General features: G+C 35.6%; 1 protein-coding gene across 5 annotated transcripts in view; it reads left to right on the top strand.

Moving 5' to 3' along the window:
* The window catches only part of DMXL1 (Dmx like 1), an 84,042-nt gene extending 60,871 nt beyond the window's left edge, over nucleotides 1–23,171 (top strand). For 3 of the 5 annotated variants that reach the window (XM_074166325.1, XM_074166324.1, XM_074166323.1), the window contains 15 exons: nucleotides 462–664; nucleotides 1,663–1,802; nucleotides 2,142–2,227; nucleotides 4,102–4,303; nucleotides 5,624–5,741; nucleotides 9,012–9,098; nucleotides 9,765–9,886; nucleotides 9,990–10,131; nucleotides 14,664–14,724; nucleotides 15,287–15,414; nucleotides 15,527–15,619; nucleotides 16,092–16,183; nucleotides 17,110–17,162; nucleotides 18,875–19,092; nucleotides 19,492–23,171. In XM_074166325.1, coding sequence (XP_074022426.1) covers nucleotides 462–664; nucleotides 1,663–1,802; nucleotides 2,142–2,227; nucleotides 4,102–4,303; nucleotides 5,624–5,741; nucleotides 9,012–9,098; nucleotides 9,765–9,886; nucleotides 9,990–10,131; nucleotides 14,664–14,724; nucleotides 15,287–15,414; nucleotides 15,527–15,619; nucleotides 16,092–16,183; nucleotides 17,110–17,162; nucleotides 18,875–19,092; nucleotides 19,492–19,716 — 1,970 coding nt within the window. In that variant the 3' untranslated portion in view covers nucleotides 19,717–23,171. Of the gene's footprint in view, nucleotides 1–461; nucleotides 665–1,662; nucleotides 1,803–2,141; nucleotides 2,228–4,101; nucleotides 4,304–5,623; nucleotides 5,742–7,034; nucleotides 7,098–9,011; nucleotides 9,099–9,764; nucleotides 9,887–9,989; nucleotides 10,132–14,663; nucleotides 14,725–15,286; nucleotides 15,415–15,526; nucleotides 15,620–16,091; nucleotides 16,184–17,109; nucleotides 17,163–18,874; nucleotides 19,093–19,491 lie in introns of all 5 variants that reach the window. The other 2 variants (XM_074166326.1, XM_074166322.1) reach the window with 1 other exon arrangement.
* Nucleotides 23,172–23,406: the final 235 nt, after the last annotated feature.

Genomic DNA, 23,406 nt, shown 5'->3' with positions numbered 1-23,406 from the left:
AAAATAAAAAATCATAGTTGTGAAGTATTAAAGAAAAAAAACAACAAACCAACCCAAAGTTGTTTTTTTAAAAAATCAACTTAAATCTTACTTCTCTCAGCCTTTACAGTTGGCTCAGCTTGCGTTACAAGCATTTAAGTCTTATACGTGGAATATAAGCTTATTAAAGTAATTTAGTTTAACAGCGTTCTTGCATGTGGAACAGTATTTGTCATCTTTGTTGTAGGAAGAAAACTTTTAATGCAGTTATGGGTATACCTACCATTCTGTATTATTTGTGGGGGGAGGTTTCCGCTTCTGGAGTTCTAGTTATATATTATTTTTGCATATTTGTGTTTTAACATTCTCTATGCTTATTTGCTACAGAAATGTTAAGATAAAATTCTGAAAACTTGCAATAAGGAAGATTTTTACTTACTGTTATAAATACCTTTATTAAAAGCAGTAGGGAGGTGGAGCAGACAACTTAAAGCAAAATACTGTGGTTTCTTCCTCTGTAGACGATGGAGAGAAACAGCAAAAACGTTACAGGCTTTCATCAAAAACCTCTACAAAAGAGAGTTCTCAGTCGCCTGTATTGTCGTTGGTAGAGCAAGAATCTCCATCTTACAAAGAAAGATTTATTCCTCCTGAGCTTAGCATCTGGGATTATTTCATTGCAAAGGTAATATTTAACTGTCATAATAACAAAAAAATCTTCTATCACTTCTTGAACGGTAATTTTCTTCTTATTTTTCTTTAGTCTATTCATCAATTTAGATGTGTGATAGAAACTTTCTGGTTTTATTACTCATATTTAGCTTTTTCTAAAACACTGGCTACAGATATTTATAAACAACTTTCTTAAAAACTCTTGTTATTTCAGGTAATGGTATGAACAATACATGTTGCATTTTACAGTTGCAGAGTACAAATGTGTAGATAATTATGGATCAACTATTTAGAAAAACAAGGAAATGTGACCAGCTTTTATCATGTTTCAAATGAGTGAAATGAATGTGTATGCTTAATAGAAATCAGAGTGCATTGCCTTCTGTCAAGTCTGCTGTGGCAGATCTTTCTTTTTAGAAAGTTATGTAATTTTGTGGAGTTGTATGGCACATTTCTATATCAAATATTGCTATATCAGCAAAATAAATATGTAAGCAGTATATTAGGAGTAAGGACAAAAAAGAAATTGGAAATACTGAATAACACACTGGAGCACTGATGATGGGCTTATCATACGTATTGAATTCTGTAGGCAGGGGTTAGGTTTTTCTTGTTCTTTAGTCTTCTGAGCCCTTTGAAGAACGAGAGAGAAAATACACTGGTGTTTTTGGCTTCTCACTCACAAAAAACAAGCTTGTGTGTCCTGCATGTGACTTGATGTACCTGATGTGAAAGTAAAGCAAAATAAGAATTGGAAAACTGTTAGTATTTTCATTTTCAGCATTAGAATTTTGAGTAATGGAAAAAATAGTTAAGCTGTTAAGGTAGGCAATGCTTACGGACAGTTGCTCTTTTCATGTGGTACAAACTCCAAATATTACTGAATTGATTATAATGATATGCCTGCTTTTTATAAAAAAACATTAATATTCTAATGATACTTTTTTAAAAGATAATTTTAAAATAGATGTTGGCTACAAGATACTCAAGGAGTATTATTTAAATTTTTAGCCTTTTCTTCCATCACAAAGTAAAGTGGAATATGATTCAGAAGAGAGTCAGGAAAGTGGTGAAGATGATGAAGATATTGATGGAGATGTGTTTGCATCAAATTCACAAAACCAAGAGCATTCTAATTCAAATTCATATAGGTAGGTAACTCCTTTAGAATGTGAGATTTTCTGAAATGGCTGGACTTGAATTTCTGACCTTTCACTTTTGAGATAATACACCAGTTACTTGATATTTCATGGCAGTGCATTATCTAGACTTAGTAGTTAGTTTTTCACAATGATTATTTTACTGATTTTATTAGTATATGATATAGTGACTTATGAATTCAAAGTATCTATAATATTCTAAAATACTGTTTGTAGCTATCAGCAGTTTATAATGAGGATTTAAAGCTCTAAATTTAAATCCTAATTGTGAATAAGTGAGAAAAAATAATTTTCCTTTTAGTAAATGACTTACTAGTGCTTTCTTGTTAGTTGGTCACTGATGAGATTGGCAATGGTTCAGCTGGTACTTCACAATTTGAAGATTTTCTACCCTTTGGCTGGACATGATCTTTCAGGTAATAAGCAGCAGAGTTGTCTTTTCATACTTAGTAACCACATTTTTAAATAAGTAATATGTTGAATAATATATATGGTGTAGCTTTCTTTTAAGTTCAAAAGTTCTTAATTTTTCCATGATCTGGGAATAATTCTCTGATAGTGTTTATCATGCAGGTATATTTATGAAATAACATGGTGGGTGGGTAAGATGAGTGGGTGAGAAGGAATGCTCAGTAGTTACCAGAAGTCTCTGCATACTTAGTTTTTTCTTTGCCTCTTAGTCATACAAGAATGTTTACAATATTTATTTCTTGGTGGAAACCCTATAGCTTTTTGTAAGTCAAGTTACATCATTCCTACTTTGGATTGGAAGGGACCTTTCAAGATGATCTAGTCCAACTTCCCTGTCATGGGCATGGACATCTTTCACTAGATCATGTTGCATAAAGCCCCATCCAACCTGACCTTGAACGCTTCCAGGGATGGAGCATCCAAAACTTCTCTGGCAACCTGTTCCAGTATCTCACTGTCTTCATTGTAAAACAATTTCTTCCTTATATCTAATCTAAATATACGCTCTTTTAGTTGAAAACCATTACGCCTTGTCCTATCACTGCAGGCCGTGGTAAAAAGTCTTTCTCTGTCTATCTTCTAAGTCCCCTTTAAGTATTGAAAGGCCGTAATAAGGTCTCACCACAGCTCCTCTTCTCCAGGCTGAACAACCCCAACTCTCTCAGTCTGTCCTCACAGGAGATGTGTCCCATTGTTCTGATCACTTTTGTGGCCCTCCTCTGGACCCACTCCCACCAGTCCATGTCTTTCTTGTACAGAGGGCCCCAGAGCAGGATGCAGTACTCCAGGTGGGGTCTCATGAGAGCGGATTAGAGGGGCAGAATCACCTCCCTCACCCTGGTGGACACCTTTCTTTTTGTGCAGCCCAGGATGTGATTTGCTTTCTGGGCTGCAAGCACACATTACTGGTTCATGTCCAATTTTTCATCTCCCACGATCCCCAGGTCCTTCTCCTCAGGGCTGCTCTCAATCCATTCATCACTCAGTCTGTATTGATACTGGTGATTACCCTGATCCAGGCTCAGGACCTTGCACTTGTCCTTGTTGAACTTCATGAGGTTCACATGGGCCTGTTCCTCAGGCCTGTCAAGGTCCCTCTGGATGGCATCCCTTCCCTCTGGCAAACCAACTGCAACATTCATCTTGCCTTTATCTGCAAATGTTCTAAAGGTGCACTCACTACCACTGTCTATGTCATTACCAAAGATTTGGAACAGTACTGATCCCAATGTGTCATCCCTGAGGGACACCACTTGTTACTGATCTCCATTTGGACATAGAGCCATTGACTGCAACTCTTTGGATGCAGTCATCCAGCCAGTTCCTTATCCATTGAATAGTCCATCCATCAAATCCATATTGCTCCAATTTAGAGGTAAGAATGTTGCATGGGATCATGTCAAAGGCCTTGCAGAAGTCTAAGGTAGAGGACATCAGTCGCTCTTTTCTTGCCCACCAGTGCAGTCAGTCCATCATAGAATGCCACCAGATTAGTCGGGCACCATTTGCCTTTTCTGAAGCCATATTGGCTTCCTCTCATCACTTGCCTGTCATCCATATGCCTTTACATAGCTTCCAGGAGGATCAGTTCCATGATGTTTAATTTCTACCAGTGTTGGAGAAGTCTGTTCCTGTATTTAGCAATGACAGCACAAAGCAGTTCATCTTTTTATACTTGCAAGTATCAAGTTGTGGCTTGAATAAAGATTACTTTTGGAGATATTTGAAATAATTCCACAGCTGAAGGCTGAAATGTATCTCCCATCAAGGTAATAATGGGGAAGGAAGGCTTTTTCTTAATGTTCACTTGTTTTTCTAGAGCTTCCAGTTAGCTCCCCGATATGCCATGCAGTTTTGAAAACACTACAGCGCTGGGAACAAGTTCTTCTCAGACGTCTTGAGCTCTATGGGGGTCCACCTCAACATTATATTTCAGTTCATGCTTCTGAAGATGCCCTAGCTGCTGGTCCTGCATTGCTTCGCCATAAAACTTTACTTGAGCCTACAAACACTCCATTTAGGTGAGTCTAATGTCTAGAAATGCTGACTATAGTATCTTCAATATACTTCAAGCATTATGTTGATAGTGCATGTGATAGACCATAACTTTGATAACTGTATCATGCTAGTTTCTATACTTGCTCTAATCCATTGTGAGCTTGTGGGTGCACATCAGAATTCATGCATCTCTAGTCCAAAGCAAGATCAGGAAAACCAATCAAAAGCTTCCAATTTTAAATTTTTTTTTTGTTGAAGCTTGATATACTGATTTTGAGTGTCTCTGTGGGAAAATCTATGGTTGACAATAAAAAAAAGCATAATAAATTTGCCTTGAGAGATAATTAAGGATGAGTGACAATGAATTCATTAATTGCCCCGCCTTTGGAAGAAATATAATTATGTTCTTATCAGCATCTTTTCCTAAAATCGGAGAAGAAATATTTACTATTTTTAATATTTGTGTAGTTTTGACTCCATATAATTGGGTGTTCAGCCAGAAAAGTGTGCTCAGTTTTGTAAATTGTCACTTTTTAAATAGATTTCTGCCTTTTTAATCTTACTATCACTTGTGGTTGTAGAATCAGCAGAAAGTCTGTCCTTTTGTTTTAAAAAACCTTCACAGTTGTCACGCTTAGTTTTAATAACTTGAGTTGATTAAGAAGGAGCAATTTAACATGTATCTGCTGTCTGGCATTAAATTACAATTTAAAGCAATTCAGAGTTTGATTGGTTTTGGCCTGCCATAAGCAGCTATATTTGTATTAACAAGTTTTGCTTGAGCATACAGTTTTCTAGGGATAAGTATAAGCATTTCAAGTCTGATTTGATGCTATAGTCTTTCCAATTTTGTTACTGAAAAGTCATGGTGGTTTGTTACGCAGCTGTAACGAGATGTTACGCAGCTGATGTGATTCTAGTATGAAGTGTTAGTCATTCATTGTCCATGTGACAGAAGGACTCATTAGCAGTAAACATAAATGATCCATGTTGCAAAGAATGAGGTGATCTAGTTAGTAATCTGTATGCTGAAAAGAACACAATAACTAACCAGTAATCTTATTACTGTGTAATCTCTTAAACAGATTTTTCTCACTTGTGCCAAGATAGAAGGTGAAAATGCTACGTGTTCTTTTCCTTCTTCCTTTTGCACCTTCTCTCACACAAAGGTTTCTCAGGGAGATGGTACAAGAGTGCTTCCAAATATGTCTTGTACAGTGTTTGGAGAGCTGTAGTTTCGCTTCAGCATTTCTTCTGACTATAGTTTGATTAGAATATACGGTATTGCAGTCTCTTATAAGTACGACCATGATGTAGATATTTATTTTAACTTTGTTGTGTAGATCTAACAGTCATGTTGCGCTATCTGTGAAGAGGCTCTGGCAGTACTTGGTTAAACAGGAAGAAGTCCAGGAAACCTTTATCAGAAATATTTTTACAAAGAAGCGATGCCTAAATGAGGTTGGTATGGTGTATAAAATGTGTAAAATGTTGCAGGTCAATCTATGAGCTTTTACTCAAGTTATTTGGCTGGCTTGTTTAGTTTCTAGAGTGTGAGTGGATAATATACTGGGCTACGAGTCTAAATCTAGTGTATTTTATATTAAAAAAATTTTTGATTTTGTTGCTAATGAAACAATGGACAATCTTGGACTGTAGACTGACACCTAACACCACTTAGCTATAGTCAGTCTCTTTGTTAAGAGCAGTGTAAAAGTTGTCTCAAAAGGACAAACTTTAAAATTTCAAAGATAAAAACAGTAACCTAGTCAGTCAAAGTTCTGAAGGTTTGTATTTGTCCCTACCATAGTCATCCTGGGCTTATCAACTGGTTTCTATCTTGTTATTATTCGATTTTAATAAGAATAGTAGTCATACAACAATTAATATTTCTGCCCATGATAACTTGTCCCAGTGCCTAGCTGGATTCTAGGTTCCAGATTCAGTTATATGTTTAAAACTTGTGGTTCTGTAATGGAGTTTTGACATGCTGTTTTTCCCCTCTTTAGTTGCTCGTTTTCTTTCTTACTCACCCCTGTTCCCAATGATTTGAAAGAATCAGTTATATTATAGAAAAACTATGGAGTAGCAGAAACATAGGAGAAAGAAACAGATTTGAACAAATTAAACATGCAGAAGAAAAAGATTATTCATGACTAGTAAAGCCATGGCAGCAAAGAGCTCTGTATGAGCTAATCTTTGTCCTGTCACAACTAGAATATTAGCTTGTTTGAGTATTTGTGGCTGTGTTCACTACGAATTGCAGTTGAAAGGAAAATTGTTCCTTTTGTCTTGTCCTTTGAAGATGCACTGTTTCTGGTCATGCTCTGTGTTAATGCAGCTGTGTTGCTATGCTGTATAGATAGGTATTTTGGAATTTTTTAGACGTGCTTTATATGTTTCCAGGTAGCATCATTGACAGCCTTACCAGAGCATAGGTGTGTTGGCTTTATTTTGTTTTCTCTTATTACTGGTAAAATGTCAATGGGAATTGCTTATTTTCCAAGAAATGTGACTTCTGTGATGGACAAGATGCTGTTACAGTACAGAATCAGTAAATCAGTGTCTTCTGTACTGAATAGTGTTTAGAATTGATAATTACTGGTACTACATAAAATGTGTGTGTCTGCAAACCTGCTGTTGTGTTTCAGTTCTATGTTGAGGTAAACAAGGAATTAAGTATTTCCTTGATACTTTGCCTGTTATGTCTTACCTTTATTCTTTGTTCTGTGGTTGTTCTTTCCCTTGGTGAAGTCATTAGAGGAGCACAATGAAACCATGAAAAACTCTGTGGTGGAAGAGCCCATCATCAATAAGGTACACAGTAGTAATGCTCAGATTAATTAGACCTTACATTATTATGAAATATTTCCTTTTAGAAATGGTGCTGATCTCCCTTAAAAAAATCTTTGCTGACATAGCAAATAAACTTTAAAACTTAGTTTTGCAAGAGATTGAGTAAAACTAGTCTTGTTACAAAGCCTATATGAAGCTAAATGTATCTTAGAAAGCTGGATTAAACAACCAGACAACAAAATATGTATTATCAAATTCCATAATTATACCAAGTGAAGAGCTGAGTTTGAAGTTTGCCCATGTGGCAAAAATTCAGTAGTACTACGGGCATGTAGTACATACAGAAGCTTTTGCCAGTATGAGATGGCTAGAATAGTTGCCTATAAGTGAAGGTGGCTAACTGAAGTCAGGCAGTTTGTTAGCCTGATACTAGTTTGCTAATGAAAATTTTCACTGAGCTGTAGTTTTAAGGTGGTGACAAATGAACCCATATAAAAACTTCATAGCAATGTTCTTGAAAGATTGGTGAGAGACTAAGAAGGTATAATACTACACCTAGAAATGTGAACAAATACTGTATTCTTCAGGCGTTCTTTTACAAAACTAGTGAGAAGGCAAAAATATGAACACCCTGTAATGTCCCTTGGGCTACCTTGTTGTTATTTGTTATGCAATAAAGCAGTATTAGCAAATAAGGTAGTTGGAACTGACTGGAAAAAAAAATAACTTAATTTAATGTAGTTTGTTGACCACACAACACAGATCATGTTTTTTGTATCTGTTTGCCACTGCAGTTTTGTGCAGTTTTACATACATAAGGTAATGCGAGTTTAAATGTTTTAAAGAAGGTATTCTACTTTGTGGTGTATAACAGCTACATACTTTTTTCATACTTTGAAAAAGACTGTTTGCAGTTCTTTGACAGCACCGTTTTACTGTTTTTCAACTAAAATATCCTTGTTTAAATCTTTTGAAGGCCAGAGAATTAAGAAATTGAAGGGGGGAGTCTGGGAAACAATAGTTGTGGAATAATTATGTGTGTTTTGAAGAAAATATAAAATTTTACATTTTTAATTCAGGCTTGAATTTTTATGCCACCATTTGTTTGGCAGTGCCATTTTTTTTACTGTAAAATTATTTAGTAACTGCAACAGATTGGAGCCTGTAATCTATCAGTTTTATACTTGCAATGTGGAGCACTGATTTTGAAAAGGAGTCCTACAGTGCTGTTTAGAGTTTAGAATTTTTTTTTTTTGTGCTGGCATATACCTGGCCGCATTTCTAAAATACAAAAAGGTAGACAAGATTCAACTACAACATTAGATCCCATTCAGGGTCTGGGGCGGGGGGGAGAAAATGTGGTGGTAAAAGCTTTGTGGAACTGGAATGTGCAGGATTCTAGATTTATTTAACTGTGGAGAATGGTGAATAGATAAACTGAGTAAGTTCAAGTTTATTTTCCTGCTCAGGATCTTGTCTGCACCTTCTCACCTTCTTTTGGACTATTTCATCAGCTTCAGTGGCAAAAAGTGTTTACTAAGAGCATGAAAAGACTTAACAAATTTTTTTAAGAACAAAACATCAAGACTCAAAATATTGAGTCATCAACGTCCCCAAGTGTGCATGTAGGCTCGCTGGCTTTCAGCATCCCTGAAAAACGTCAGAATGAACATAGTACTGGGACTTCAGTGACATATTATACTTTCTGTGTTGCTGTGGTAATCTCAACATGGCAGTGGGAAGCTAGTTTATTACACAAGAAACAGGTTTACTGTAATTATTACGGTTTATATTTGTCATATTTTCTTGGAATTAAAATTGAGGAAAAAAACCCATGAAATTTAGTACCATCCAGTGTTTGGTCTGTGTACTTCCCTTAAAAACCAGTGTTGCACAGCAGTTTGCATTTAAATATGCTTTACTTTTTGACTACAGATAGAAACAGATCTGGGGTGCCCAGGAGGCAAGGCAAGAATAATCCACAAAGAGTCTGACATCATTACTGCTTTTGCAGTCAATAAGGTGAGTATAAAGGAGGTAGGATATTCTAATTGTGTTGTACTTCTGTCTGATAAACAGGTGGTCGTCCCATTGTGAATGGTTGAGATACTATTTGCCACCTATCCTGCTACAGCTTGAATTCTTAGCACTCCCTTCTACAAAGCACTTCATAATTATCTTTTCATAATTAAACAGTTCTACTACAAATCGTCTATTTTTTTTCTATTGTGCAAAGGGAAGAGGTAGCCTCTACTTTTTCTTTAAGCTTGTATGTAGGAGTATTTTCCCTTCTCTTTCAAAGACAACCAGGAAGTCATCTTTTCTTCTCCTGCTCAACCACTTAAGCCTTAAGAAGTGGAGGAGGGGAGCTTGGTTGCAAGCATTGTAGTACAGTTATGTCTTGTTTATCCTCTGAGGATAGCAAGGAGAAACTACAGCTGCTTGAGAGAGGTTTAAAATACAAATAGCGTGGGATGCTAGCCCAGACGCAAATAAACTTTTGAAAGGAAATGTCAAGTTTAGACAGTTTACGTAGATTTGTAGACATGAATGTTTGGGTTTTGTAAATTGATTAAGTGTATGTTGTTGCTAGCAACTGTACCACAACCAGACAAAACTTTAAAAAGCACTGTTTTGAGTATTCCTTTTGTATCTGCTTTTGTGTGTGTTACTTTTTTTTTTTTTTAGGCAAATCGAAACTGCATTGCAATAGCATCAAGTCATGACATTCAAGAATTAGATGTTTCTGCAATTTTAGCTACACAAATCTACACCTGGCTTGACGATGATGTGGAAATAGAAAATAAAGGGTATGTTTCCAGTATCACTGCATGGCTGTGTATAAATCAGTGTAACAAAATATGGTATTTAATGTTGTTTGGAATCTAACTTATAATGTTGTTTCATTTATAGGGCTGATGATTTCTTAGTTATACATGCTCGTGATGATCTGGTAAATGTTCAGGGATCCACTCCTTATACTCATAGTAATCCCGGCACACCTATCAATATGCCTTGGCTTGGTAGCACACAAACTGGCAGGGGCGCATCTGTGGTAAGTGGCTTGTCAAAGGTTTGTCTTATGTACTCGTTCTGCTTCTCTCCTTTTGTCTGTTCAGTGTTGCTGGTCATATTTTACAGCTAGTGTGTAAGTAAATGTAGTTTTTCTGTGTAATCAAGATGAACTGGAATTTTTTATCATTTGATTAATAGGTTAAAGTACTGCACAGAATGTAAGGTACAGCAACTAAGCAATCCAAGTTTTTAGTCAAACCATATACACTTTCTGTACCTAAGATACATTGTTTAAAGAGTCAGGGTTCAGATAAAAAGTTGCAGCTTAAATTGTTCTTTAGTGACTCAAAGCCAAATGCTGTATCTAAAAAATATATATTCAGGAGATTTCAGGATATAAATTCATAAATATTGGGTAGAAATATTTGTCTGAAATATTGAGGTACCTTTTATTTTAAGCATAATCTTAAGTTTCATTCTGAGTTCCAGACTACTCCAGTTTACATTTAAATGTAAATACTAACTTCTCCTCTGATACAAAGTACCATTGTAGTGCACTGTAAATTAGTATGAGCCTGTATTATAGAAAGAACAGCAAATGAACTCTTAGAGCAGATTTCACTGGCAGGACAGAGGCTTCAAATGAAATTAATTAAACTCTGGAAACTGAAAAACTTTAAAACTTGGGAAAAATGTGGATTTGTCGTTTCATAAATAAAACGGGGAAGGCAGGACTGCAGAAATAGGACAACTGCAAACATCATGCATAGTTTGAGCTACATGTCACACTGATGTACCACTGTTTATCTCCAAAGCTGTTGTCAACTCTATCTTCTTTGAAGAGTTGCACGGCTTTGCCATAGCTCTGCTTAGTAGCATTATTAAATATCTCACTTCTGAAGATCGTGCTTTAGAGAAGATAGTCAGTTTTGCTGTTTGGCCTTCCTGAAATACGCTAGAGAGGGACACCCAGTAAAGTGTGACTATGTCCACATGAGCAAATTGATCCTTCTGATCATAGAGCTGACACCTGCACAAACATAACTTTCACTTTTAGAAACAGAATCTGTGTTTGAGCAAAAAGCTATTATCTCAGACTTAATTCAGATCAAATGATAATTCCAGTCTGGCCATTTACCATATTACCATTTTACCATATTTACCTTAGTTCCTATGCAGCATAATGCTCTATAATAATGCAGATCTGTTGATTAGTTAGCCGGGAGATGCTTATTTGGAACCACTTAACTGGGCTGAAATGGTCATGCAAGATACCCATATCTCCCAGCCTATCTGCACATAAATGTGGAGTTTTCCTGGATAACTGAATGCATTAAGTCTTCTGATTTGGCTGCACTTTGTGGCAGTTAGCACCTCAGACCAACTTCATAAGTGGTACCAGAAAGAACGAACCATGTTAAGTTATATTGTAGTTGATTTTTGGAAATAGTTGATTATTAGGAGGGGTAAATAAGGAATGAGCATTATAAGAACAATCATATTATCCACACATGGAAGGTGGGTATTGTACCAGTACCTACACCTCTCCCTTCTATTTAGGAAATACTGATCTTAGTTGCCAATTCTGCAGCTCTGGTATCATAATCAGGTGTCTTCTGCAAGTATTCTTTGAATGACTTTCCCACTTTCTCCTCCACATCTGTTTATATATATATGTATATATACACACAAACATATGCATAGAATTTTTGTGTGTTTGTGTGTTTCTCAACAAAATAATTACATACTCTGTTAATGTAAACTGTTCTTACATGACTTTCTATTTTATATATAGTAAAACTTTCTTACCTAAAGGTGTGTGGCTATGCTTGTGTTGAATGTGTTTGCTGTTGAACTTTATGCCAAACAAAATTTAGGTCCAGTGTTTGACTGTGGCAGAGCAGAGAATCAACCATAGCACACAACGACACCTCCCCAGTAGGGAGGGGAGACAAAGGTACTGAATGAAGGACAAAGTAAATGAAGGAAGATACAGGGATTCTTGGGAGAATATAGCGTTACTGTGGAAGGACTCAAATCTGGAGGAAAACTGGCTTCACCAAAATCTTTGTTGCTACTATTTTTTACTTTGTTCCTTCAGATACTGCTTTTGATCCTTGTTCCCATCTTTGCTTTTCCATAATTTGGAGCCCATTTAGTAGATAATAGTCCACAGTTCTTTACCATTACTGGCATTTCAGTCTTCTTGTCTTTGTTTCGCTTCCATCAACAAGGAAAGACATTTGATTTATAATACTTGGGCAATTGACATTTTATTAGCTCTAAGGTTTTTTTGTTACTCTTCTTCACTGTTTCCTGTTATGCAGTTCATATGAGGTAAGTAAAGAGGCTCACCACCACATCCTTCAGTACAGTGTGTTTACAGAGCTCTTACAGGAGGTGTTTCTAAGAAAGACTGAAGTAAATAGTACATACTGTCAGCTTTGAAACTCGGGTAACGTTCAACAGCTTGTCTTCCAAATCAGTATCACTGACACCAATATTCACCAGTTCAATAACTCGTGGGTCAGATTTTAAGCTCTTTTATTCTTCAGTCTTACTGTACATTAGGCCCAAAGCACTCGGCTCTCCAACAAAGCAGTAAGTGTTCTAGCTGTCAGCTATTGTTTAAGGGGAAACTAGCAGTACCAAATGTTAGTTACACTGACAGTGGAATTAATGCCATAACGATATTTGGCTTCTAAATCAGAGACACTGCACCAGAGTTTCATGTTAACATAGTTTTTCAAAGGCACATTTCTGTCAGCATACGTTTCTCCAAAGCATAATCCAGTAGGGGTCAAGAGATCATGATGCATGCTTATCTGTTGAATGAGGAATATGATTTCCATTGACTTCTGGGTAAAAACTAGTAGCTATAAAACTCAACACAGCCCTTCATTTTGCTGAAGAAATGTAATGAGCATGAATAATTTTTTTTTTTCACTCACATGTACAGAGAAATTGTAAGTTTAGAGAGATTGCAAGTATTGCAATTATTTACTGATTGATATATGCACTAATGTTTAAAGAATATAATCCTCTCGTCTTGTCCTAAATCTTATAATGTATAAATTGTTATATTCACCAATATTTTCCCAAACCGACGAGCTTTTTTTCCTTGTTATTTAAAGTACTCACAGGAAAAAAAAAACCCCAAAAATTTGTATTTGAGAATCTTAATTTTTTATCTTTAGGAAAGTGTTCTGAAATAAACTTGGGTAACCATGAGGCATAAGGCTTTCTCATCAACAAATACTAAAGCTTTGAGAATTGAAAGATCTGAATCTGCTTCCAAAAATGTAATCAAGAGGATTGGAATTATTCCACTAACCCAAACCTGAGGAAATTTTAGCATGAAGATCGATTCATTCCCTTCTAAGTGCTTTTTCTCCTTTTTGTTTGCACACTGAAAATGTGGAGAACATTGCTTTTCAATTCTTTGGATCATATTTAGTAATATGAAGGAAGTAAAAATTTGTAATTCACATGTTCTTCCAGTTGGCATGCTGATATGGTTGGAGGCCAGGGGAGAATAGCATTCTTAAAATACTTGATTCACTATCTACTGTTTCAGTGACAAAGCGGTGGCAAAATACTGTACAAAATTATAGCAGTTGAAAGTCACAGTTGGACTCGATCTTAAATGTCTTCTCCAACCTAAATGTTTCTATGAAAGTAGCTCAATGCCAGCTTGCTCTGATGAGTAGTAAGTGGTAAGGTGCTGTGTTGAAGGCAAGTGCTCTGGCAACAAACTTCTGTTTGTGTTATCATTTAAAGTTAATGCCGGGCATGAATATAAACTTATACCCTCTTCTCTCTTAAATGTTCAGGTAAATAATACATGTATGAACTAACTGAATCCAACAATTTTCTGAGGAAAGACAGTCCTCAAAGTAGCCAGATGAATTTGAAGAGAACTAACAGGAAATAAAAGAATGAAAACTTAACTTTGCTGTACATTTAATAGAAAGAAGAGAGACGTGCATTTTCCTGATGAAAAATCCCTACTGTTGCTTTCCAACTGTGGTATTCAAAGTCATAAATGCTTTTGAAGATTTTTTTATTTACCGGTTGCTAGGTATATAGCTTATTCTGTTTGGCCACAAACAATCACTTTTCAATCAATTACAATAAAATTAACTAGTCTTAAATATATTCCTTCCTACTTTTTACTTCTGTTAAAGTTTGTTTACCTCTTTCTTTACATGCTTCTGCCTCTCTCTTGCTTATCTTACAATATTCAGGAATATTCCAATAAATTTAATGGAATCAGAAAGGAATTGGCAAGAAAAGAGGTAAGACTGCAGTCTAAGGAGTATTTATATTTGGATCCATGAATCTCTGAAGCAAAAAGTTAATATTTACCTAGATGTATAAACCTGCAAAAGTATTAATATCTACACTAGTCCTGGAAGAAACTGACTTCTGTCTGAATTTCTAAACCCAGTGCTTGCTTTCAGTAGGAATTTTGATAGGAGACAACTCTCTGCAGTCACTAATTATACTAGTTCAGTAAATTTTTTTGTTAGTAGTATTGTTTAATTATTTTCTATTTTATATATTGAACAGATGCTCAAGAAGGCTATTAATAACGTCAGAAGAATGGCTTCTCATCCAACATTACCATATTGTAAGTTCAATTTTATTAAAGAAAAAAGTTATCCAAAGATTATATGTATATACACTTATTGGTCGTGTTCCTTAGAATGCTGCTATTTTGTACTAGCACAGGAATCTATTATATTTTTAAAAGATGCTTATAAGCCCTATTTTACTTCAATTATTTTTCATTTAAAAAAAATAATACTGGGGGATTATATATTGCCTTTAGAAACAGTGATTTTTTTTAAACCAAAAGAAGTACTATATATTTGTTTTATTGGTGACTTGGATGAAAGCTAGTAGGAGAAAGATACATTATTATCTCTGAGTAAATAGCTTCATGTTTCAGTACCACCTAAATACAGTTCGCAAATAATGAGTACAGTTCAATAAGGTTTGAACAGCATGGGTTTAAGTTTCAGTGGTACCCACTACTCTTACAGTATGCCAGGTACTATGTCATATATTGTGGCAGTAGTTATTTTGAGGATTTTGTGAGTGGTGTGAGTTTTCCTAAAATTTTGGAAGAAACTTTCCTGCTCAACTGCTACACCACCTGTGAAAAGTCATGTAAATATTTTCTGTTACAGACCTGACAGGTGCTCAAGATGGTAGCGTAAGAATGTTTGAATGGGGTCATGCACAGCAAATCACATGTTTTCGGTCTGGTGGAAACTCAAGGGTAACTCGAATGAGATTCAATTATCAAGGAAATAAGGTAATTGACAGAATGCTTTTGTACTTATCATCTTAAAGTAGTTTCTCTGAATTGTGGTTAATTTTTCTGTAATACATACATATGTATTTACAATTAATATATCTTTTTTCAGTTTGGAATTGTTGATGCTGATGGTTATATAAGTTTATATCAAACAAATTGGAAATGTTGCCCACTTACTGGAACTTCACCCAAACCATATTTGGTAAGCTGAAAACTTAATTTGATTCTGTAAACTTGTGTTGTGCCTTCTTATTTCCTTCCCCCTTTGAAATAGTTAAGAGAGGGCAGGGATTGTGCCGATAACCAGTATCAATCGAGATTTATTAATATGTTGTTGCCATCCTGTCATCCATATGACAGACAAGTTCTTTAATCCTAATCATGCTTATTAATTTAGAGTGTAGAAAATACAACGTTAGATCTGAAATAACTTTAATGTTCTTTGAGACTTGTCGGTAATTGTCAATTGTTAATTAATTGTCAATAATGCAGAACTGGAAAGAAAACTTCTATGAAAAATTAACAGTAACAGAAAGCATACACATACCTTTATATCCTGTGTTCTTTAAATTGTTTTTGAAACAGCTCACCTTCTTGAGGAAGTTTAGGACTTCGTGCTTACACAAAAATCTGTTTCTTTTTTGATTAGTAATTTCTAAACTGCAATTTTTCAGACCTGGCAGTGTCATAACAAAACAGCCAATGACTTCGTTTTCATCAGTTCATCATCTTTGATAGCCACAGCAGGATTGTCTTCTGACAACAGGTAAGAATTGCTGTGATAATGCAGAAAAATAAAGTGGTGCCATGTTTTCTCTCCTTCCCTCTTTCCCCCCTCAACTGCTCTCTAGTTTTTTTTTGATGATTCTTCTTAAGCAGTTTAAGAGCAATGTGTACTTCTTTGTGGAAGGTGGAGAGAAGCAATATTTGAAGCTAAATTCTATGTGGCTATTAAAGGAAGTTCCATAGGGAAGCACAAATCCTCTGTTCTCTTCATCTTCCACATGAGGAGGGGCAACGCAGGAGGGGAGGTGCTGGTCTCTTCGCCCTGGGTTCTAGTGACAGGATGCATCGAAAGTTCAAAGCTGCATCCAGGGAGGCTCAGGCTTAATATTAGGAAGCATTTATTTACAAGAGGGTGGTCAAACACAAACGGGCTTCCTAGAAAGGCGATCGATGCCTCAAGCCTGTCAGTGTTGAGGAGGCATTTGGACAACACCCTTAATAACATATTTTAACTTTTGGTCAGCGCTGAAAGGGTCAGGCAGTTGAACTACATGATTGTTGTAGGTCCCTTCTAACTGAACTATTCTGTTTTGTTCTATTTATATCAGCTTGTCTTAAATTATTTTTATAGATATAGGGATTTTTGCTTAACTCTTCATTTCACACTTATTTTTTGATCAAGAAATACCAGAAACTGCTAACATTCAAGTGAATTCAGCTACAAAGGATTGTAATCTCAATATGAATCCTTTATGAGACTAACCATTGTAGAATGATTGTGTAGAGGGCATGTTCTTGCAGTATATGTTTTAACTATGACAGTAACTTTGAGTCTGCTCAAAAGTAATCATTGAAAGTGATTTTTATGCCTGAAACAATTTTTTAAGGTTCAGATGACTTTTCAAGTGTTCAAAATACTTTAGAATATTTCTCACTGAAATAAAACTTTTTTTTTTCTTCCTACAGAAATATTTGTCTTTGGGATACTTTGGTTTCACCAACAAATAGCTTGGTGCATGGTAAGCAAAATACAACCAGTAAAGTATTTGGTCACAGTAAAAATATATGTGTGTCTGCCTGTCTTTATGGAAAAGTTACTGTGGGATTTTAACATTAGCAGTAGAACATCTTTCACTGTCCTGTATGAGAAATTATTTAGTGCTATATATAAATGACTGGTTTTATGGACGTGAGCACCTTCCTTTGCATACCTTATATCTTTGCACCTCAAGTGCAACTCTTGACAGCCAGACATCTGTAAAAGATTCCGGGCAACTCCGACTTTAGTGACTAGTATATTGAGAAAACAGTAGCTGAAACGCTGACAAAACTACAGGTTTTAGCACAGTTATGAGATAGGTATTTGCAGGATATGCATCCACACCCTTCAATTCTAGGTTCTTAGGGCTGTGTCTGTACTCATGAATCAGAGAGGCCCTACTCAAAATTTATCAATTAAGAGTTAGACCAAATAGTGGTACTACAGAGATAACATTAGACACTTGCAGACACATAATGTATTTGGAGAATATGAAAGGACATGCTTTTTATGAACTGTTAAGTGTTTCACTGTCTCTGTGAAAATCCTGTCCTTGGAGAAACCATGATTATAAAACGATTCTCTGAAGGTGTGTATATGACTAAACACACCAAAATTTCTAGAAAATACTAATTGATTTTTATGAATATATTGATGTAGAAATAAGATCTCATAATTATATAGTAATTTTCACAGTTGATCTAAAATAGGAACTTACTGCTACATTTGTAAAGTAGCACATTCATGCTTTCAAAGATTGTCCAGTTCTGTGATACCTTTATTCTATGTATTATGCCAGATACTGTGGAATGGTTTAAATGCTTTCCATGTGTGTGTGTATAGATATCTACACAGAGAATTACAAAAATGCTTTAGAAGAATTACTTCTATAAGTATGCTTTTTGAGATAAAATAAATATTTAGCCAGGGTTTCATTAACTTTATTACTAATATTTTGTTGCAGTGGAAAAGAAATACATTTCGATGTCTGAAATAAAGAATGAGGCTTTCAGAGAGGAGTTGGGAACTCCTTGTAATTGAAGTGTGGTGAATGCTTAAGTGTATATGTGAGACACGTGGAATTTCTAAACTTAAATTTAGAGAACCCTTTGAACTATAAGTACAATATAATACATGCTGCATGTTAGGATTCATAGTGTCTATTCTCAAACATACTGAGCTTTGTTCTGATAATTGTAATCCTCATTCACTTCCTTCACTTATTTGGGTGAGTAGACACATCCAAACAAATGTGAAAAGTGGCAAATTAAAAGTAAAATAACCAGTGGAAACTTACAACGTATTTGTGTGAGTAATTTAGGAGCACACTTCTTATGGGAAACATATGCGTTAAAATAACAAGCATTAGAGAGTTTGAAAAGAAACTGTTTCTGGTTGAGGCCTAGTAGTTTGCAATTACACAGGGATAGAAAGAAGGATATCAATTTTTTTTCATAGAGTTCATAACTGCTTAATTTAAGAATACTGCAACTTCAGGATGTCTGATGTGAACCTGGGCTTACATATATATGGTACTGCAATAAATGGACTTGTGCTCCACTGGATTCCAGCATCAAAGTCACTGTTACTAGCATCTTGAACCACTAGAGGCTGATGGAGTATTAAAGTTAGTACTGTGAAATTGAAGTTAGTACTGTACATTTATTTAAATTACTTTGCTTGGACTTTCAGCTTTTATCTGTCATGATAGTGGAGCAACTGTGCTAGCATATGCTCCAAAACATCAGCTGTTAATATCTGGAGGCAGAAAAGGCTTTACTTGTATAATTGATCTTCGCCAAAAGCAGCAGCAACAGTTACTCCAGAGTCATGACTCTCCAGTCAAAGCAATTGCCGTTGATCCTACAGAAGAGTATTTTGTCACAGGATCTGCTGAAGGCAACATAAAGGTATTAATGAGGGGGTGGGAGCCCAGAGGTGATGGTGGTGATGTCTAAATTCAAACAGAATCTTGCATGGGTGTGGAATAATCAGATATGTCATATGTTCTACATTTGTTCTCAACCCTGACTTTCACATTTACTAATTTATTTATGAAATGTGAGCCTTACCTTGCAGTGAGTGTTACCTTACTAAACTCCTCTTAGTTTGTCTTACCTTAGTCCCCGTATATGTTCCCTCTTACAGAAAATGAATATTAATATTCTATAACTCTGTCATTACAGATAGATACATATCTATTCTTTTATAGTTAGTGTCAGAAAAATGAATGCAAAATGTAGTCTGATTTCTTCATGACTCATTACTGGTGAATTTTAAGATCATGACATGGTTTGATGCTTTTTCAGGTATGGAGTCTGTCTACATTTAATCTTCTTCACACTTTCATCAACGAGCATGCTCGACAGTCTCTCTTCAGAAACATTGGGACAGGAGTAATGCAAATTGAGACAGGTCCTGCAAATCACATCTTCTCCTGTGGTGCTGATGGAACAGTAAAGATGAGAATCCTACCTGATAGATTCAGCCCGTTAAATGACGTGTTAAAAAATGATGTGAAATTTATGATCTAGTATTTTTGTCAGAACAGCGTATAACATTCCCCTTCTGCCATCCCTTAAAATATTTTTCCTGGAACTAGCCAACAAAGCAGATACACAATGATAGCTTGTGCCACAAAGCCGCTTTTTAAAATCTTTTTTCCCCATATTTATTACCTGGAGCTTTTAGTCCCCAATGCACTGATGCCTTAAATACTAACAAGGTCCCTCAGATTTTGATCGTTGCCTAAAATAAAAGCTATATGTGACTCCCAGTTATATACTTATAATATTATTAAGATGTTGCTGGAGTGGTTTACTCTTCCTTTTGAGGTAGTTACACTCCCACCTGGAGTGTATCATCTGGGCATGGCCTCTGCTTATATTTAACCCCTGGCCGCCTTCTAAAAGCAGGTCTGTCCAGATGGAAACCTTAAATGTTGCTCCTTCACTGTGGCAACCATAACTGTCTCTCTTCTCAACTTCTCTCGTCAGCTGACAATAAAAAATTTATACCTATCTGTAGAAGAGAAACAAAGCCTGTATGAGTAGGTACTCCTGGCCATGCAAGCATTCATATAATGAGCCACTGTCTGTCTCCATTCCTGGAATCCAGGCTGTTTACCTCTCTAACTTGCCAGATCTCCTTCCTCTGACCTAGGGTATAAGAAACTGAAGGATGTTCTGTAACCTGTCTTCTGTTCTATAGCTTGAATCCCTGCCATCAGGATGGCAGGCTTACCTTTTAAAAAGAAATATATTTTTAACCCTGAACACTCCCTTTACAAAAATATGTAAATATTAATGGATATCTTCCTAGTAAAATAGTCAAGATTATGTGTGAAGCTTTAGTCTTGGTCAAAAAGATACAGGAAGATACTGCTTTAGGATATGGCACTAGATTTTCTTCAAAGAATATTTATTTACATGTCTGTAGAGGAAAAAAAAAACTAATTTATTTTTACATTTTTTTCCAGTAAGACTTTTATTTAGCCCAAAGATACTGAGTTCATTCTTAGCACTTACATTCTTGTTTGTCCGCTTTCCCTAAGTACTTTAGAAAAGGAAAAAAGTTCAATAACAAAGTACTTTAATACTGTCAGTCTTGGTACTGTATGTTTACATCTGGTGTAAAATGAAAGAAAAAAATTTTGAGAAGGATAGATGGATTTTTTTTGCCAAAATATTAAACTGCGCAACTTAAATGTTCGACCAAACTATTAATGCACAAAGCCTTTACATTTTTTTTAGTCAGCTAAAAACTGTTTCTGTAAGTATTTTGGTTTACTTTTTCTGACTTGAGAGCTTGACAGAGGTTTAATTTGTAAATTAGATGTGAGGCTGGATTACTTGAATGCCAATGGTGTACTTTTTGCTAAAAGATATTTTGTGAAATATAGCACCAAGATATTAACTGTAAAATAAACTTATCAAATTAGGAACTATGGGGATAAATAAAGCATAGCAGAAATGAAGGGCTCGTAAAACGAACTTTGTAACATTCTCAGGATGCTTTTATCTTAAGAATATAAAATTGTTTAAAAAAGATTTTGTAAAATGTATTAAGGTCATTTTAAATGTATGTTTCGCAAGTTGCAGTGCAAACACTATGAAGGTTTTTATGCACATAACCTGAATTTTCAAATTGTGCAATAAAAAGAATGTGAATATTTTGCCATGAAGAAACATGTGACAGCATTTCAAACTGGTACAGCTGTTCAGTGATTCAATGGAAATTGTTCTTCCACAACACTTAGACTGAAATCAAAATTGATATTAAAACAGTTTAAGTATGGTGATGGACCAGAAAAGTGACTGACTAAAAGTGACACCACCTTACAAAACAGACTTGCCCAATGTGTATGTCGTATCTGCTCAGTGACTGAGTTTCTAATATTCCTTATTCTTATGAAAGAAGGAAAACAGTGGAGTTAACAGTAGCACACTCCTTGAGAAACAACCCAAACCCTGACTTTGTAGCTGCTTGTATTCATGCATTAGTTTTATGCACCCACTGAACTAACAAAGTTACATTCAGAAAAGAAAAATGTGCAAAAATCATGGCAACATTATATAAGGATGTCCTTGATGTTTTGTCCTTAAATATTTACATCTCATTAGCTTTTAATATCTCAACCTCAGTTTATTGTACTGGCAATCACAAAAAAAGGTGTCTTACCATCTGCAAACTGAGCAGATTTTGTGTGTAATTTGCCAAGACATACAATGTTGTCATTTTTCTGAGCAGAGCTGCACTATGAATAATCCTGGCAAATTTATGCTTATACCAGAAAAGTACTGACTGTGAGCAGGCATTTTCAATAATGTTTATAGTTACCATAAGCTACTCTCAAAACTAAATTATGTAAAATCACAATGTATTTGCCACACCTTCATAAACTTTCCAATAAACCCTGCAGAAACTCAACCTTCTAGAGTTCCATGTTGCTGCTACTTCATTTACAAATCAGTTGTTTGCTTGTATAATGTTCATTGATGTTTAACAATTATTGTAAATCAGATTATTGGTAGCTTTCTTGTAATGATGAAATCAAAATGAGTTCACTTCTGTTGTATCTGAAACTTTTAAAGGGACACTCTCAACTTTTAAGTCTAGTCATTGGGGAAAAACTGATCTCAAAACTCTTGCAGCTCTTTCCCTTAACAACTTCCACTGACTTTTGTCATCCAGCAATTAATGCTTTCTCCTGGTTGCTGTGCCAGCTAACTCAAACAGAAGGGTAATAGTGGCTCCCCGGGGTTCTGTGCTTGATGTAGCCATGTGCACAAACTGAACTTAAAATTTGCATTTGTGGGTGCTTAATCAAAAATAATTCTATGTCCAGACAAAATAACTTAGCTTGTAGTTGATAATGTCCCTTTTAAATATCATAGACTAGCAGTTGTGACTTGTGTTTGTCTATGTAGCAATACATAATGCAATCAGAGTGTGTCATTCTTGTGTTGCTAATTGATTCAGTTACCTCAAACAGATCTATGATCTAAGTTCTTTACTATTACCTTAGTAGCTTGTGAGAGTTAAAACTCTGGGCATCTGGGTACTTAAACTGGCCTGCTGTGTGACTTTTAACCAGAAAATTCTCAGCTGACGGCTGATGTTGCAGGATGTTTATGGAGAAAGATGGAGAGTGGAGTAGATGCAGAGCATGCAGAGTACCATGCTGCTGTGGCACAAGGTGAGCTTACACTTACTGCGTTTTAGGAACCTCGCTACCAGTTACAGGAAATAAACTGTTGAGAGGTCGTGCATTAGGTACCACTCCCTTCCTCTTAAGAGCACCCAGTGTTAGATTAGTTGTAATAGCTATGAAAAAAGCAACAGTGATTAAAAGGAAATAAACTTGGAGACAGTATGTTCTCCGAGGTAATTTTTTCAGATGTTTATTTTTACTAAAAATAGCAAAACCACCTCTAATGGCAGGTTCAGCACACTGATCAAACTACTTTCTATAAAATAAAGATACTGATTTACCAAGTTTCTTGGTGTTTCTTATTCCTCCCCACTTCTAACTCTAAAAATCTGCATGCCTTTGGTCTTTCTCCTTTACCCTTTTTTTTTTTTTTTTTTTTTTTTTTTTAATGCCGTAGCTTTTCATGGCCTGGCCTTTCCTTGTATTAGCTTTTTTGATGTTTTGAGGGGTTTCATGTGTGTTTTGGTTTGTGGGGTTTTTTTGGGTTTGGTGGTTTTTTTCAGGGGCGGGG

Source organism: Numenius arquata, chromosome Z (assembly GCF_964106895.1).
Source record: "Numenius arquata chromosome Z, bNumArq3.hap1.1, whole genome shotgun sequence".
In the NCBI taxonomy this organism is placed as follows: Eukaryota; Metazoa; Chordata; class Aves; order Charadriiformes; family Scolopacidae; genus Numenius; species Numenius arquata.
Note: the sequence above shows the minus strand (reverse complement) of the source record. Positions and strands in the feature narration are given on the sequence as shown.